Source organism: Amblyomma americanum, chromosome 1 (assembly GCF_052857255.1).
Source record: "Amblyomma americanum isolate KBUSLIRL-KWMA chromosome 1, ASM5285725v1, whole genome shotgun sequence".
Lineage (NCBI taxonomy): Eukaryota > Metazoa > Arthropoda > Arachnida > Ixodida > Ixodidae > Amblyomma > Amblyomma americanum.
In genome coordinates this window covers 162,991,214-163,006,177 of record NC_135497.1, presented here as the reverse complement: position 1 = coordinate 163,006,177, position 14,964 = coordinate 162,991,214, and the positions used below count along the sequence as shown (strand labels likewise).

General features: G+C 47.3%; 1 protein-coding gene across 1 annotated transcript; it reads right to left on the bottom strand.

Annotated features, from left to right (window-relative positions):
• Window positions 1-8,091: 8,091 nt before the first annotated feature.
• On the bottom strand, window positions 8,092-13,814 carry LOC144114087 (salivary anticoagulant protein P23-like). The gene is made up of 4 exons (XM_077647576.1): window positions 13,711-13,814; window positions 10,510-10,562; window positions 9,032-9,436; window positions 8,092-8,362 (listed from the first exon to the last, which is right to left on the bottom strand). The coding sequence occupies exons 2-4, from the start codon at window positions 10,547-10,549 to the stop codon at window positions 8,151-8,153; spliced, it is 657 nt and encodes a 218-aa protein (XP_077503702.1). The 5' UTR covers window positions 10,550-10,562; window positions 13,711-13,814; the 3' UTR covers window positions 8,092-8,150.
• Window positions 13,815-14,964: the final 1,150 nt, after the last annotated feature.

Below are 14,964 nucleotides of genomic sequence, written 5' to 3'. Positions count from 1 at the left end.
TGGAGTCATCAGCGGTCATTAGCAGAGCCTAACCAGACTGAAGCTCAGATTTTTTTTCTTTTCTCACCGGTGAGCTCGCCGTCGCTAAAACAGCGTGTAGACGTATGTAACGCCCACCAGGCTGGTTGATGTATCCCCATCGACACGTATTTTGGGTGAGCTGGCGCAAATCTTCGAAACGTGAGAGCAATTTGGTGGCAGAACAGCCTTACGTGAGTCGCGTTCTGCTCAGAATGCGCGAGCACCCTGCCCTCCAGGTCCCTGCGGCGCGGTTGTCGAATGTTAACAGGACAACCTCGTTCAAGGCGCCTAACCTGCCGGCTGGAGACACAGGCGCCAAGACTCTGACCGCTGGCTCTCCGTGTCAAGACGGCTCAACTTGGGGGAAAAAGAACGGTTCTACTCGTAGCCCGGTCTGTCCGGTTACGAGTCGAGCACGGGGATCCGAATTGCGGCTTGAAAAAGCGCTGGCTGACTTCTGCTTCCACGGCACGTGATTTTGCCTCCCGAAGCGTGAATGTTCGGCTAAGGACAGACCAACTTCTATCCCTAACGCTTAGCAGAGGCATCTACAAAACACACCGTCTCCAGCATCACAGACGCCGACGTTCGCATCGAGCAACAACTTCTACGGTAAAGACTGCGCTCGGAAAACATACAAAACAGGTTCGAGAAATCGACATCATACAATACACATGTAGGCTCGTCCGCGCCATTTCGCTCATAAATGGTGAAACAATTTCTCCTTCCCTCAAGCGAGTCTTTAACTTTATTGGCCTCTGGGATGCTACACTGCTTCATGTCACACAAGCTAGGAATTTTGGAAAACTGAAACCGTTCAAAAAGCGCAGTTGCACAGCTATGACCATTGGCACAAGAGAATTGTATTAAACTTTGGATAACTGCACAATAATTGAAACCTGCTTGCGAGAGCGCCCATGCCTCGGGACGCCTTTCTGTAGAGTTTGAATCATGCTTAATGATTCCAGCAACATCGGCAGAGCGCGAAACGTTTCAAAGCTCGTCTGCTCAAATATTAGTGCATATCCTGCTGCAGATAACTGAGAGGACTTCGAAAATATCAGATTGTCTTCTGAAGGAAGCTGTTTTTCACATCCTTTCAAGATGATGAGCTAATAATCATTCTGTGTCGCGGTGATAAGGCAAATGGTCTATACAAAAGGTCTTCTTTGTAGATTCCCCGCAGATTACTCCTTACTAGGCCTCGTACCAAATATTTCATTTGACGCTTCAATATTTCCGAAGTAAACGAATGAATTTCGTGTTCAGTCCCACCCATTTAAACTTATTTCCTCGCTGTATCTAACTTTTTTCCGCAACTATAAAGACATGGTCAAGAACCACAAGAGGACACAAAAAAATGCCCACTGGGAATAGCTTATAAAGTGTATGAAAGCTCGACATCTGTGGTTTTTCCTTTTACCATCACTATTTGTTCTTAATGCTGGTTAAACAACAGTGACAGGCGGAATACATATTAATGCCCTCGTGTCGTTCTACTCGACAGCGTTGACTCTGTGCTTTGTTCCTGTCCTTAAGCGCTACAAAAAAAAATCTACGATCCTCGAGGATAAATTTGAGAGTTCAGTCGCGTTCAGAGAAGATGGATCTCCTATAAATTGCGCAGCACGCTTCGTTGCGGCGCTGTGAGGTCGGTTGCGCCTCGCACTACCCGCAGCCTGGTATTCAATTCCCACGGACCGACACGCCCCCTGTCAGTCAAGCGAAGTATCTTCCACGCAACACTGACACGTACCCGCGGGACCAGCGGGAAGCAGTAAGCCGCGAATTTCACACTTGCCGCCTTGTTTTGTCGTTCTGTAAAGAAAGCACACGTCCTGATATAGAAGAGTGCCGCAACAACGAGCTTCTAGCGGCTTTAACAAGAGCAAAGGAAAGTATGATGCGCGTGGGGCAATACACGCTGATTATCCTCTGTCTGTAAGCTTTCAGTGCCCCCTTTTTTCATTTCCTGGCGCGTGGAAACGGTTTTTAATCCCTTCATGTTTCTTTTTGCTGAAAGTAGGACAAAGTTTTGTATAAACGTTTGCAGCGGTGTAATGGCTCCGTTTAACTGATGCTCACGTCTGCTGCTTGATCGGTTTGTTTTGGCTTCTTTTTAAAAGGAAAAGCTGCTGAACTTGAACACGCAGCGACAGGTTGCGGCATATAATATGGCGCTCACATATTGAAACGAATCAAGCATTCTGCCATAGTCTCTGTGGTTGGAAAACGAAGCTTTACGAACAGCCGCTCAGAGAAACAGCGAAATTGAAAATCGCTGCACTAAATGGCTTCAAATGACCTTGAAAGGTCATTATTGTGTAATTCTAGCGTCTGAGATATAGGAAAACGAAGCTTTACGAACAGCCGCTCAGAGAAACAGCGAAATTGAAAATCGCTGCACTGAATGGCTTCAAATGACCTTCAAAGGTCATCACTGTGTAATTTTAGCGTCTGTGATATAGGAAAACGAAGCTTTACGAACAGCCGCGCAGAGTAACAGCGAATTTATTGCACTGTATGTCCTTAAAAGGACATTACATTTTTCTCAGTAATGGTTTGTTTCTTGCTCAAGCATTGTGGCAATGAGTTTACCGAATTTCTTACGATGGCTGAGGTTTCACTGTGGGTGTCCGGCAACGACAGTGCCAGCCTTTATTATAAGTATCAAATTTACGCTTCGGTTTTGTTTCAAAATACATTGACACATTGTACTACTATCTTTTATTTCCAACAAAGGTCTTGGAGTATATACCAAGACAGCAGCAGTTTTTCAGTGTTATATTAAGCTAAATGACTGCTGTGATCTGTCAGCCTTTTTTTCTTTCACTCGACTTTTCTTGCTTACACTACTTGCTCCCGTCCTGTATTTAATAATTTTCAACGCTCTCAGTAGATGGGAAGTGCGCCGCTCCTTTTCGGGCAATTCCTGAAAACTTTGTAACGTCCGCTAACCAGGAAATCCAGGATCGCCTTCAAGAGTAAACCAAAGAAGGAACTCGGATCGCAACATGACAGGCGTGCTATAGTCGTGCGTGCGAGGACAAATTCCAAGACTGGATGGGGACAGTCTGTTGCCACAAATGCTAGAAAAATTAAAACCGCGAGAAAGACGAGGACGGGAACTCGTAGACGCAACGCTGCCTCTCTGTCTACCGGCCCTCGTCTTTCACGCGCTGTTAATGTTTTCAGTATGTTCAGCCAACTAGCCCGAAGTTTCACTCCTGTAAGCCACAACTACGTCGTCAGCTGGCGCTCTAATGAAAGCAAACGGTGTTTCGTTTATTCGGGTATGCATTGTGAATATCATGAAATGATTTCTACTCGCAAAATCGTGCTACCGGAGCCATCGTGTTATAAACGGTGACCAGAGCTAGTGAAGATTCAACTCGCGGAAAAGTGCTCTAATCTCTCATACTGAGCCCATTTTGTGATGTGTGGAAGCGTGTCAGAATTACCAGTTTGCGGGCATTCATTAAAAAATTAATAAATTGAAAGAATTTTTTTATCTTACTGTATTCTTTGTTCAGTATGCATGGAGTGCTTTTAGCTCGCATTCTCTGGAAATGCAGGCACAAACCGCGGGGAACCTGAGGCCGAACATGAAGCAGAACTTTTCAGAAAACTTCCGAACCTTTCCGTCAGAATGGCAGCCAGCAGAGAAAAAAAAATGGCAGGCGTGCGAAAGCAGGTGTTGATTCTTCAATTGGAGGGCACACTTAAGCTCCGCCTTAAAGGTATGACGCGATATCTTTAATGGTTTAATGTTCATATATGAAGAATCAGTCATTCTCTACATAACATTCATATACGGCGTCCAGTCCTCATGCCACTACCAGCGCATGCAGTGGCGCAGCGGTTAAGCGATGCGCCACTTCACTGGCAGCAGGTGGCTGTTTATAAATCACAGCCACCGGTATAGGGATTATGCGACCCAGGTTTCTGTTCCCGAGCAACCTCTCGCGCAGATGGCGCGACGGTCCTCCGAACTTACCCGAGTTACTCAATAAGCTCGGGTCATGTAAAGTTTCGCCTTGTGAAGTTGATAAATAAAGTTGATTTGATTGATTGATTGATTGATTGATTGATTGATTGATTGATTGATTGATTGATTGATTGATTGATTGATTGATTGATTGATTGATTGATTGATTGATTGATTGATTGATTGACTACCAACTCGGGTTGCTAGGCAACGGCACAAGGTCGTACGTACATACGGTCAACGGTGAACGTACGTACCGTGACAAGATTCTTGGTCGGTGCTGGTGAGCGTATGAGTGCTTCCGCACTAAAAAAAACAACATGCCACAATATAGCGCCCATCGTGATTCGAAACAGCCCCAGCGTACACAGCACAGCAGCTCCTTCCGACGCCTTATACTGCTCGGCCCCCATCGCAGCTTCTTTTTGCTTGTTTTATTGCGTTTAAGAGCGTCGGCTTCCTGTCGCATTGCGCGTTCTAACCTCGGCTCCATCATCTTTCGTCGGTTGGTTCTGCGCTTCCAAATGGTCGACTCCAGTAGCGCTGCCGCCGTCTTGAGTCTGAGTCTGAGAGAAAAGTCGGAGAACAGAAGTGTGTAAAAACAGGGGAATGTTCAGCAGCCAGAGTCCCTTGGCCTATACTGGTGTGCGACTACCGCCAACTATGAGCAGTCCTATAGATGCGCTACGCCTTTCCTTTTCCTGCGACCCAGTTCTTGCTCAAACCTAGTCTCGATGGCGAGAGAGCTACAACTTGTTAAGCCGAAGGTTCCTCCCGGCCTCCGCGTAGTCGCGGAGAGAGTGGCGCTAGTGAACACTGTCAAGGTTAGGTTAAATGCAACTTAAATACCCCCGAAAGTATAGAAGACTTAGTTCGGTTACTAGAACGCCGTACGCGAAATTCGGAGGTCTCGGGTTCGTACCTCACCGGCAGCATATGGTTTTTTTATACTTTCTAATCAATTATATTTCACTCTTAAAATTAATACGCTATTATTTTTCCTTTGTTCGTCATCATCATCAGCCTGACTACACCCACTGCAGGGCAAAGGCCTCTCCCATGTTTCTCCAATTAAGCATCTCCTTTGCCACTTGCGCCCACCCTATTCCTGCAAACTTCTTTAATCTCATCCGCCCACCTAACCTTCTGGCGCCCCCTGATACGCTTGCCTTCTCTTGAAATCCACTCTGTTGCCCTTAAGGACCCGCGGCTATTTTGCCTTCGCATTACATTCCCTGCCCAAGCCCATTTCTTCCTCTTGATTTCGACTAGGATGTCATTAACCCGCGTTTGTTCCCTCACCTACTCTTCCCGCTTCCGGTCTCTTAACGTTGCACCTATCAATTTTCTTTCCATGGCTCGCTGTGTTGTCCTTAAGCTGAACCCTTTTCGTTAGCCTCCACGTTTCTGTCCCGTTGGTGAGTACCGGTAAGATACAGCGGTTGTACACTTTTATCTTGAGGGATATTGATAAACTGCCATTTATGATGTGAGAGAACCTGCCATATGCGCTCCACCCCAGCCTTATTCTTCTAGTTATTTTCCTCGCATGATCCGAATCAGCTCCCATTCATCAATATCTCAATATTAAAAAAAATAATAGAAACATTCCCCTGTGCTTTCTGTGGTCTCGGGGGCTTCTGGTTTCCTTCATATGAGTTTTGCTAAGTGGAACACACAGCAACTCAAACGCTGAAATAGTTGGCGTCAAAAAGAGACCCCAGCCAGACCCAACTTCGACTCTTTCAACACCACGCTTCCGTGCTGAGCTCACAAAAGCTCGAGCGATCAGAGAGAATTCATGAAATTCAAACAGGAAGACTTCTGTTGAGTGTCGTGGCGCTAAGGCTAGCTCGGTCGAACTTGGGCTCTATTTGATAGCGTGCCTGGGTCTTCGGGTTGAAGAAAGACAGAAGCTTGGAAGTTTGGAAAACAAAAAACAAGAAGGTTTAATGGCACCTCCACGGAAACATATTCACTTTATGAAAGATTTCAAGAGCAAAAACCGAAGAGCTTAGAGTTCATTGCAGTGAGCGTCTGTACGAACCTCTTTCCTCTTTCTTCCCCAGGGTCCAGAGCGTGGTTTCTTACTCTGCACCGGTCTTAGAACACCTCAGCTCCAGTAACTTCCCCAGGACGGCAGTCAGTCAGACACAGCATAGCAGCAGAAGAAGTCATGCAACGGTTAGCACAACATTGTTCCAGTAAACGGATTCGCTCGTAACCTAGTGTCACATTGTGGAAACGGCGAAGAGGCCTCTGAACTTCGCTTCTCACAAGTGAAGTGGAGACCACGATAGAGCAGGAGGCTGGCTCTCCCCGAAAGCACATGGGATACGTGCGACGCCGCAGGCGTCGTTTCAAAAGAACGGGGGGCTGTCCACTGTTGAACGCGGTTCCTAACGGAAGCGTGGAATGGCTTTATGGCCCAGTCCTCTTGTTCTCTCGAACAGCCGCCACCATCTCAGTACGATAGTCCATCGCTGTGACGAGACACCCCCACCCCCTCTCCAGGAAAAGTTCGGTTTATAGGGTTTAGCGTCCCAAAGCGACTGAGGCTATGGGGGCGCCGTAGTGAAGGGCTTCAGTAATTTCGACCACCTGGGGTTCTTTACCGTGCACTGACGTCACACAGTACGCGGACCTCTAGCATTTCGCCTCCACCGAATTGCGACCGCAGCGGCAGGGATAGAAGCCGCGTCTTTCGGGTCAGCAACCGAGCGCCATAACCACTGAGCCACCATTCTTTCCAAGCCAAGAATCTTTCGTCCAAAGAAGCGTGCAATGCTCCCTGAAGCAAACTGTTTGTCAGACTGAACAATGCAGAATACCCGTGAAGTAAAAAAAAAATCTGCATACTCTTCAGCTTGCTCTTTTTATATAGCTGCTGCACCCATCCTCTCCGTACCGTGGTCTGCATAGCATTGTAGCTCATTAGCCTTTTAATTCTGGCCACACATGATATGTGGATAAAACGCTGTTCTATGCATGCGCCTTGACAAAGACTCAGGCAAGCTTGAAAACAAGAAAAAAGAGGATAATGGTCCCAATGTAGGCGTCTATCAACAATAGTAACAAAGTTTACTTCCCTAGTGCCTCGTGTCGCCATCGGTTCGGGCGTGCGGTCGCAACAAGACGCCGCCAAACGCCATCAAACGCCGCTCAAGATTAGACCCTGAAATGAATACATGGCACAGCATCCTGCGCGTCTGCGCGGCCTTCGCTTCAGCGCAGTAGCCTCCGCAGCTGATATCATAACGCTGCCAGTGTCGACGTGGCACATCAGCCGCGCTGGGGTAGAGCCATAGATGTACCGAAGCAGAGCGTCGTGCTGTCACGTGTGCGGAAGGCATTAGCCACAAATGTTCGGCGGGTCTAATACACTGTGGGTGCTCTCGGGACGCTGACCGGAAACGCGCTGAGCGACCAGATGCTCAAGCATATGACAACGTGTCCCAAACCAATAAACCATCGTAACCCTGAGAAAACCAACACGCAGTCGTCACCCACTCATGCGTGGCTGCAGCATTCAAAGCAGATGCCACTGGCGCTCATCATCTATATAACCGCGGATTTAATCGCCATTAATTTTTTTTCATTTCATTTTGCAGCTGCCTCTACGCTCGCTTACTTGCTTAACTTGCGGTCATTGATGCGCGTTCAGTATTCATTCTTTTTTCCTAGTTGTAATAGTTGCGCAAAAAGCTGGTGCGCATATTCGCATTCGCTGCCTCCGCTCATTGGATGCTGTTAGCCACTTGTTCAAATCAAACAACTCAAAATATCCCTCGCAGTTAGAGTGATGTATAAATGAAAGTGGCATAATCTCGGCAGGGTTGGTATTGGGCACGGTAGCAATAGCGAAGTATGTTTCAATATTTGCTGTTCATTCTATCTCCGCGGTATTTTCCCCATACCCCTTACTAAAGGCTAACGGAGTAAGAGTGGCAGCCGCCGCTCTTACGCGTTATGGCGAGAGTACTAGTTGCTTCCGCACCTTTGGCTGCCAACAATTAAACAGAGCGCTGTATAGATGGCGGCTATGGCTGGTTGGCGACTGGTTTAAGCATACAAGACGCCACTCTGTCAGAGTTTTTTTATTATTTCAAGCGTGCCCGCCGACATGGGGAAGATTTGGGCTTCACGGTCTCGGCAAGGGCACCCTGCCGACGGAACGGCTGAGGGCCTCCCGGAAGGAGGTGTAGAGGACGCCTTGCAGGATGCCTTCCGCCGCCCTCTTGACGGCTTTGACGAACTTCTTCTCGCGCTTTTCGTTCAGCTCGAGCTTCTTGTTGAAGTTTACACGGAATTCGATGCCGGACACAGTGAGCGTCTTCAGGGTGGCAGCTTGGCCTAGCAGAGTCATGTGCAAAGAGAAAATGCGAAAGAAGAGAAAATGTTGATAAGGTTCTGTTTCCGCGCTTAGAATTTTCCTTGCATTTTGATCCGCAAAAAGAATTTTAGTTTTTATCATAAGAACACGGAGGTCAGTAAAGTGGGCAGGAAGTCCAAGAGCGTGTCTTGACTCTACTTTACAAATAAATAAATAAGCTAGCATAACGGATGTGGCCCAATCAAGTAACGCCAATATCCCCTGGGCATACCCCTGTGCTACCTTCTCTTAACAAGCTCTTTGTACTTCGCTTGTGTGGCTTGTTATCTTTCGCCCTAACACGCTTTTAGTCTGCCCAGTGAACGAAGCTCCTGTGCCCGTCCATGCGCACGTGTTCTCGCATTGTCTCTTGCATAGCAAGCGTGCAAAACGCAGTGAATGAGTCGAAGGAGATTACAATGGTACAGTAAAGAGGAATATTCGCATCCTTATCTTAATGTAGCCACACGGCTGCGCTCTAAACCGACACTGTTTCCCGGTAGCCCACTTTGTAGCTGAAGCGAAAACTTGCCCTCATAGTCTACGTTCGGATAGAGAGCAAATTTTCCCCTTCTCGTCTAACTTATGTCGGAAAGGAACTGCGCAGTTGGGAGCATGTGCTGGAGTGTAAGAAGGGAGTAAATACACACCGGGGGCCCCAGTGGCCTCGATAAAGGCGTTGGTCTTTTCGACGACCAGATCGAGGCTGATGTTTTTCTTGGAGCCGAGGATGTTGAATCCCTTGTAATTTCCGTCGTACGTGAGCCGCAGGGTGTCAAGGGACACGTAGCAACCGGTGGTGACGGACGAGAGCTGCCAGCCGGGCACGCCGCAGTCTCCGCGCCGGCGCACCGCGCTCGACAGACCGTACAGCACGCCCTTCGGGAACTTGCCCTCGACGTCGCGGTTGGTGAGTCCAGTGGAGTCGACCTTCACGTTGAACCCCGGAATCTGCAGGGGGTCCAGGTTGAGAGAGCGAACATTGGCCGGCAGGTGGTCGCGCAGCACGGCGTCCATGTAGTTGTTAGCATCTTGCTTGGAGCCGGCGAGGGCGCCTGCGCAAGGACGGTCATGGTTAGTGGCAGGCCAGTTTGAACGTACCGGCTACTAAGTGCAACGCTAAGTTGACGTTCTTCAACTCAAATTTCCGCGTGGCCTCTGCCCCTGTCACCGAAAACAAACAGAGATTAAAGCAAAGGGACAGCACTGCAAGAGCAATATCCACTTCACTCGCTCTCACAACGGATGCAGTGAGCACTCGAGCACTATAAAGCAATATAAAAAGAAAGCGGAGAAGCAGAAAAAAAATACAAATAGCGCGCACTGTTTGTATGCCTACCGCTCAATCAGAGCCGCAAGGAGAGCGAAATCGAAATTTGCGGCGTCCATCGTTGCCAGTTTGTGTACTACCGGGCCATTTAGCTGCTTTGCGGGTGTAAGCGTAATAGTCTTATCATCTTTTTTTTTTTTCCAAATTTCTCATTTAATTAGCCATTTTCTAGGAACGTGACGACAAATGAAGCTGCTTGCTTTCGTGAATTTTAGCAAGTTTTTGTGGTTAGCTGCTTGCAAGTTAGCTTTCCCTGAAAAGCATTCTTTCCGCTAGAACTTGCAATACTTCATGCGAGGGTTAATAATAGCCTTAGCAGTCGTTTTCGAATCGCCAAGTGTTATGCGGATGAGCACGCAACAGGAACCATACAAATTAGGAAGCTTGCGCCTCGGTATGCAGTTGTCCATTTCCATCCATATGATCCGCATAATGAACAGTCAAGGTAACAAGCACTCAGAAAGTGTACAACAACCATATGCATCGTTGTTGTTTAATTAATTAGAATTAAGGCCCTAAGAGTCTCGTGAGAAACATAACCTGAAAGCCTTATTTGTTTACAGTGAACACAGAATTCCAAATGGACTGTCGAATAAATGGTGCTTCGCTTGGCATATTAAATGCTTTAGTTCCAGGAAAGTTTATAAAATGTTTCAGCCCGAGCTATCTGGCAAAAGAAAAACTACGCCGCTGACGTAGTGAGAAAATGAAATTACAAGACGCAAATGGCTCGCGACTTATAAAAACCCTGCTTTGGAAAACAGCTGCACTGATACGCTTACGTGTGCACACACTTACCGACGACAAGTAGGCTCAGAGTGATGAAAGTGATGGCCATTTTGTGCAGAAGGCTGCAAAAAACACACAAGAAGAAAAAAAGCGGGCTTCACCTCGTTGCATAATGCTCAGGCTTTCTCACGCGCTTAATTGAAATCAGCTGTGGCCTGCACAAAGCTGTAGTTTGCTTGCTTTTTCTGTCCACTTAAAGATGATAATGGACGCTAATTTGGTTATTCTTTAAAGATTTTAATACATTTTAAGCCAGTCAAGCTCAAAACACGAACCTCTGATATTCACTACATGTAAAGTGAAGTTCAGCCTGCAAGCAATTTTGCGAATTAGACGGTACTAAGTGGTAGACTGAATGTAAACAGAAGAGCAGAGAGCCTACATAGCTTGAAGATAATAATCAGGTAAATGATAACCAAGTACTGAAAGTGGTAAGCCCGTCTAGAGCCCTCGAGCGGTGCGATGCGGAACGAAACGAAAGTGTCGTATGAGAGTAGACCCTGAATTTCTAAAGTAATGCTTATCTGAAAATGCAGCCAAGCAGAAATTCAAGCGACACAGGAACGAGCGCGGTGTCGCAAGCCCAGAAGCTGCTACTGTTCTCTCGCTTTATTCCGTAGCGCAACAGCCGAGCGCTACAGACATGCATGCCTGCCGCCCTCTGCATGAGTTTTAGGCCCGCTAGAAAGTTCAAAACGGTACGCTCCGGCTCTACTTGGCTCGTATCTGTCAACGTAAAAAGGCGCGACTCACACGCACGCACGCACAAAGATGAGGACAGGCGCCTGTCCCGTCTTCTCATAGTCGCGCTGAAGTTGGCACCTGTTACGGCTTGGAGCGCTTATGTCGCACTCTGTTTTTCAATGTGAACAGTCTTGATCACATTAGAATTCCGTATGAAAGCGAATTTGCTATAGTTGTTAGAGGCACCGTTGCCACTCTTAAGTTGTACGCGAAGAACTGGTACGGTGACAGGCTAGAAAGATGCAGTTTCGAAACTTCTTTTGGCAGTAGCAACAATTCAGGGCTACAAGACAAAGGACAAACCTCCACCTAATTACTTTTGCGCCTTAACTTTCGTGGACGATATCGCCAGTTTACTCCCAGAACTTCCTTAACAAAGACAGGGAGTGTCATGCCTCATTTTTAAACTGACATTTCTTGCGACCAGTGTTTGTATGTAGCATGCTCCAAAGGGAGCACTTTATAACGATTGCTCTCCCGATTCATGCTTTCGCTCTTTTTAGCATTGGTAGCTGCGGCCTCTGATGTCAGGTGCGATAGCCAGCAAGCATTGCCATTTGCGTGCTCTGTTGTGAAAGGCGGAACCGACCAACAGCGAAAGGGTGAAAGCCATAGTCGCAGAATGGAACTACCACAAAATACAGCGCCAGCCGTCGTAGACAAATAAAAACTGTTTAGATATCTATTTCATTTAACCGTAGTTAACAAGGGGCCATTGCTGCAGTGGCTATAGGCGTTTCACAATTTCGGCACGTTGCGATAGCACCCGGCGAATTCAAATGCTCGCTTAACGTCGCTAAACAATTTTCGGCAAGCCCCGAGTGTTCTTCGTTTTCACCCAACTGCAATGCGCGAAGTATTTCCCTTCAAATGAATTCAACTGGATGTTCCGACTGCACGCGGTGAGAATCAGAGCGTCCTCTTAGCTACATGCAGCGCATGTGCATGCACAATCTGTACGCCACTGGAGAGTACGAACTAAAACTCTGTGCCACTATTTAAGGCCGTCGAAATAAACAATCGCTGGCGCTCGCAAATCAGCGCCGGAATTCTTGAAGTTGCTTTCCCGTTAGCACGGTGCCTGATAGGCTTCAACTATGCTTTCGAACGCCGGGCTACTACGATGGGCGAAGGAGCGCACGCGAGCCCGTAGCAAATCGTCTTTGCGTGCGAGCAGCTTCCATGTTTCGGCTTCTGGTTTTCTGGCCGTAGCAATAGCTTCAACTTACGTACAAGAATTTGTGATTCAGAGCTTGGTTTGGTTTGGTTTATGCCGGTTTAACGTCCCAAAGCGACTCAGGCTATGAGAGACGCCGTAGTGAAGGGCTCCGGAAATTTCGACCACCTGAGGCTCTTTAACGTGCACTGACATCGCACACCACACGGGCCTCTAGAATTTCGCCTTCATCGAAATTCGACCGCCGCGGCCGGGTTGTAACCCGGGTAGTCCGAATCAGCAGTGTGACACAGAGTGTATATATAGCAGGTATCTCAGGGAAGCTGGTCACTAATTTTTAAAACTTGGATTTTTGAAGTAAAGAGCAGCTTTTTACGGCATAGTAATACCAGCGATGGCGGACGTCAAAAAACATTCAAATAACGTTAACTAGCAAAGTGATTAACTAAATTCTAATAGTTTACTTTTTAACTATTGCTGATAAGCACCTGATTGAAATTGGAGATCTGTAGTCGGCGGTAGTAATAACCACATCATTTTTTAGAATTTCGAAAACGCGATTACCCTCGGCGCTGTGGCTCGACAAAATTTGGCTATTTCGGCTAGTTACGTGCACTGGAGGGGTTGCTTTGCCTGCTTTTCGAAAGCGCATGTATTTTGGCACGCTGTAGCCAGATTTTGTAGAGCAACAGCGGCGAGGGTAATCGCGTTTTCAAAATTCTAAAAATTGATATGGCTAGTACTAATAGCCGGCTACAAATTTCTAATCGCAATTAGGTGCTTATCGGTAATAGTTAAAATGCTAACTATTAGAATTTAGTTAACTATTGTGCTCGTTAACATGACGTTCTTTGACGTCCGCCAACATTAGTATTACTATGCCGCAAAAACTTCTCTTTACTTCAAAAGCCCTATTTTTAAAAATTACTGATCAACTTTCATGAAAAACGTGGTATATATTCTTATTTGCGATCAGAACAGGAAAGCATCCCCCTTTACGTCTCTGCAATTACTGACCACCACTGCACCTCGGCGAATCACCTCGGGGAGTTTTTCCACATCGCAGGACACCCGTCTAAATGGGCGGGCGCATGCGACAATAATATAATGCACAATATGCTTCTGTAGATTGGAGAAAAATGGACAGCGCTTATACGGAACAGCAAAGGCAGATAACGCATCGCCGTTCATTTTCCTTCAAAAAAAAAACGTATGCGCCAAGAAGCCCTGTTTCATATCCTTCCTCTCGCTAAGGTGCATGCAGGAGAAGCGAGTGAACGGAAACTTACCTTTCTGGTGTCTTCCCCAAGTCGTAACGAGATGCGTTTTGAGGGCACTTTTATACGCTCATTTATCAGGCGAAACGGGGCAGATTTCTTCACGTCCGATGTGACCTGCAGTCTGCAACCCAGATAATTGTGAAGCGCCCCGCTTGCACCTATCTGCGAAAGGTGCCTTTGTTTCCTGCCAGCCTTTTCTGGGGTAGAGCTTTTCTTTCTTCGAACCAGACCGCTAGATATGAGAAAACAATCAAGGCCGGTAAAAATGGCCGACTTGATAAGCATTGATAAGAGGCGAGCGTACCGCTGGGAAAACCAGAGCATTGCGCGGGTCTCGGAAAAATAACAGGAACTGTGTCCAGTAGGCAGGAAAAGAAATCGGGCACACAGCGCGACTACTCCGCGTTGCTGCTGATCGCTCTGGTACGCTTGGGCGACAATGGCATACGTGTTGGAAGCGGTGATACTGGGGTTCCAGCAAGATTGGCAATAGCAGGCGGACGATAAGGGCCATTGCTCACTTTCTGTCCACAAGTCGTCAGTACACTGTAGATGGAAGAAAGCCATTGCTCTTCGTGTCTGCTCCGTGCGCTATCTTTGTTTGCACAGTCATCATCACCTACCTTCTTCTTTCCTGTATTTCCTCTTTTCGTCCACATACGCTGAGTAGCAGGCTGAGCTTCGCTAATCAGGCCGACCTTTGTGCTTGCTTTCGATATATGCCCTTTCTCCCTCTCCTGTGTGATACACTGGTGCCAAGATACAGCGCCGCCCGTGTCGCACGACTGCTAGCCTTTGCTCATCTCGTGGTGCGCACGGTACGCGTGAGTGTCCACTGAAAGTTGACGAACGAAGGCCCACTCGTCATTAATACCCGCGGGCCATTACATTCGCCAAGACACTGACACAGGTGGCTAGTACAGCTGCAGACCTCTGATGCTTTGCAGCGACAATCACATTGTGTTACGTCATAGTTTACTGATTGCCTTTTCTTTTATGCTTTGATGAGATACTGGTGAGAAAACCAAAAGCTCCGGGGTAACTGCTGTCGTCTCAAATAAGGCAGTATTCTCAGCCCCTTGTAGTAATTGGTTAGCGTTAGAACCCTCTTGTTGAAAAAGTCTTGTTTCGTCCGTCTGGCAGAAGCCTCTGTTGGTAAGTGGAGAGAGAGAGAGAACAAAACATTCATTTAGCTGGATAGTTATGTAGGGCCGGGTTACGTTGCCCTATAGATGGCCAGCAGGCCAAGCCTACTGGCGACCT

Excerpts from the sequence above, each read along its gene's own strand:
- LOC144114087 (XM_077647576.1), bottom strand. The coding sequence starts at position 10,549 with ATGGCCATCACTTTCATCACTCTGAGCCTACTTGTCGTCG. Across the intron at positions 9,437-10,509 it reads TCTGAGCCTACTTGTCGTCG|GCGCCCTCGCCGGCTCCAAG; the intron begins GTAAGTGTGTGC and ends GTCCTTGCGCAG. Across the intron at positions 8,363-9,031 it reads CGAGGCCACTGGGGCCCCCG|GCCAAGCTGCCACCCTGAAG; the intron begins GTGTGTATTTAC and ends TGACTCTGCTAG.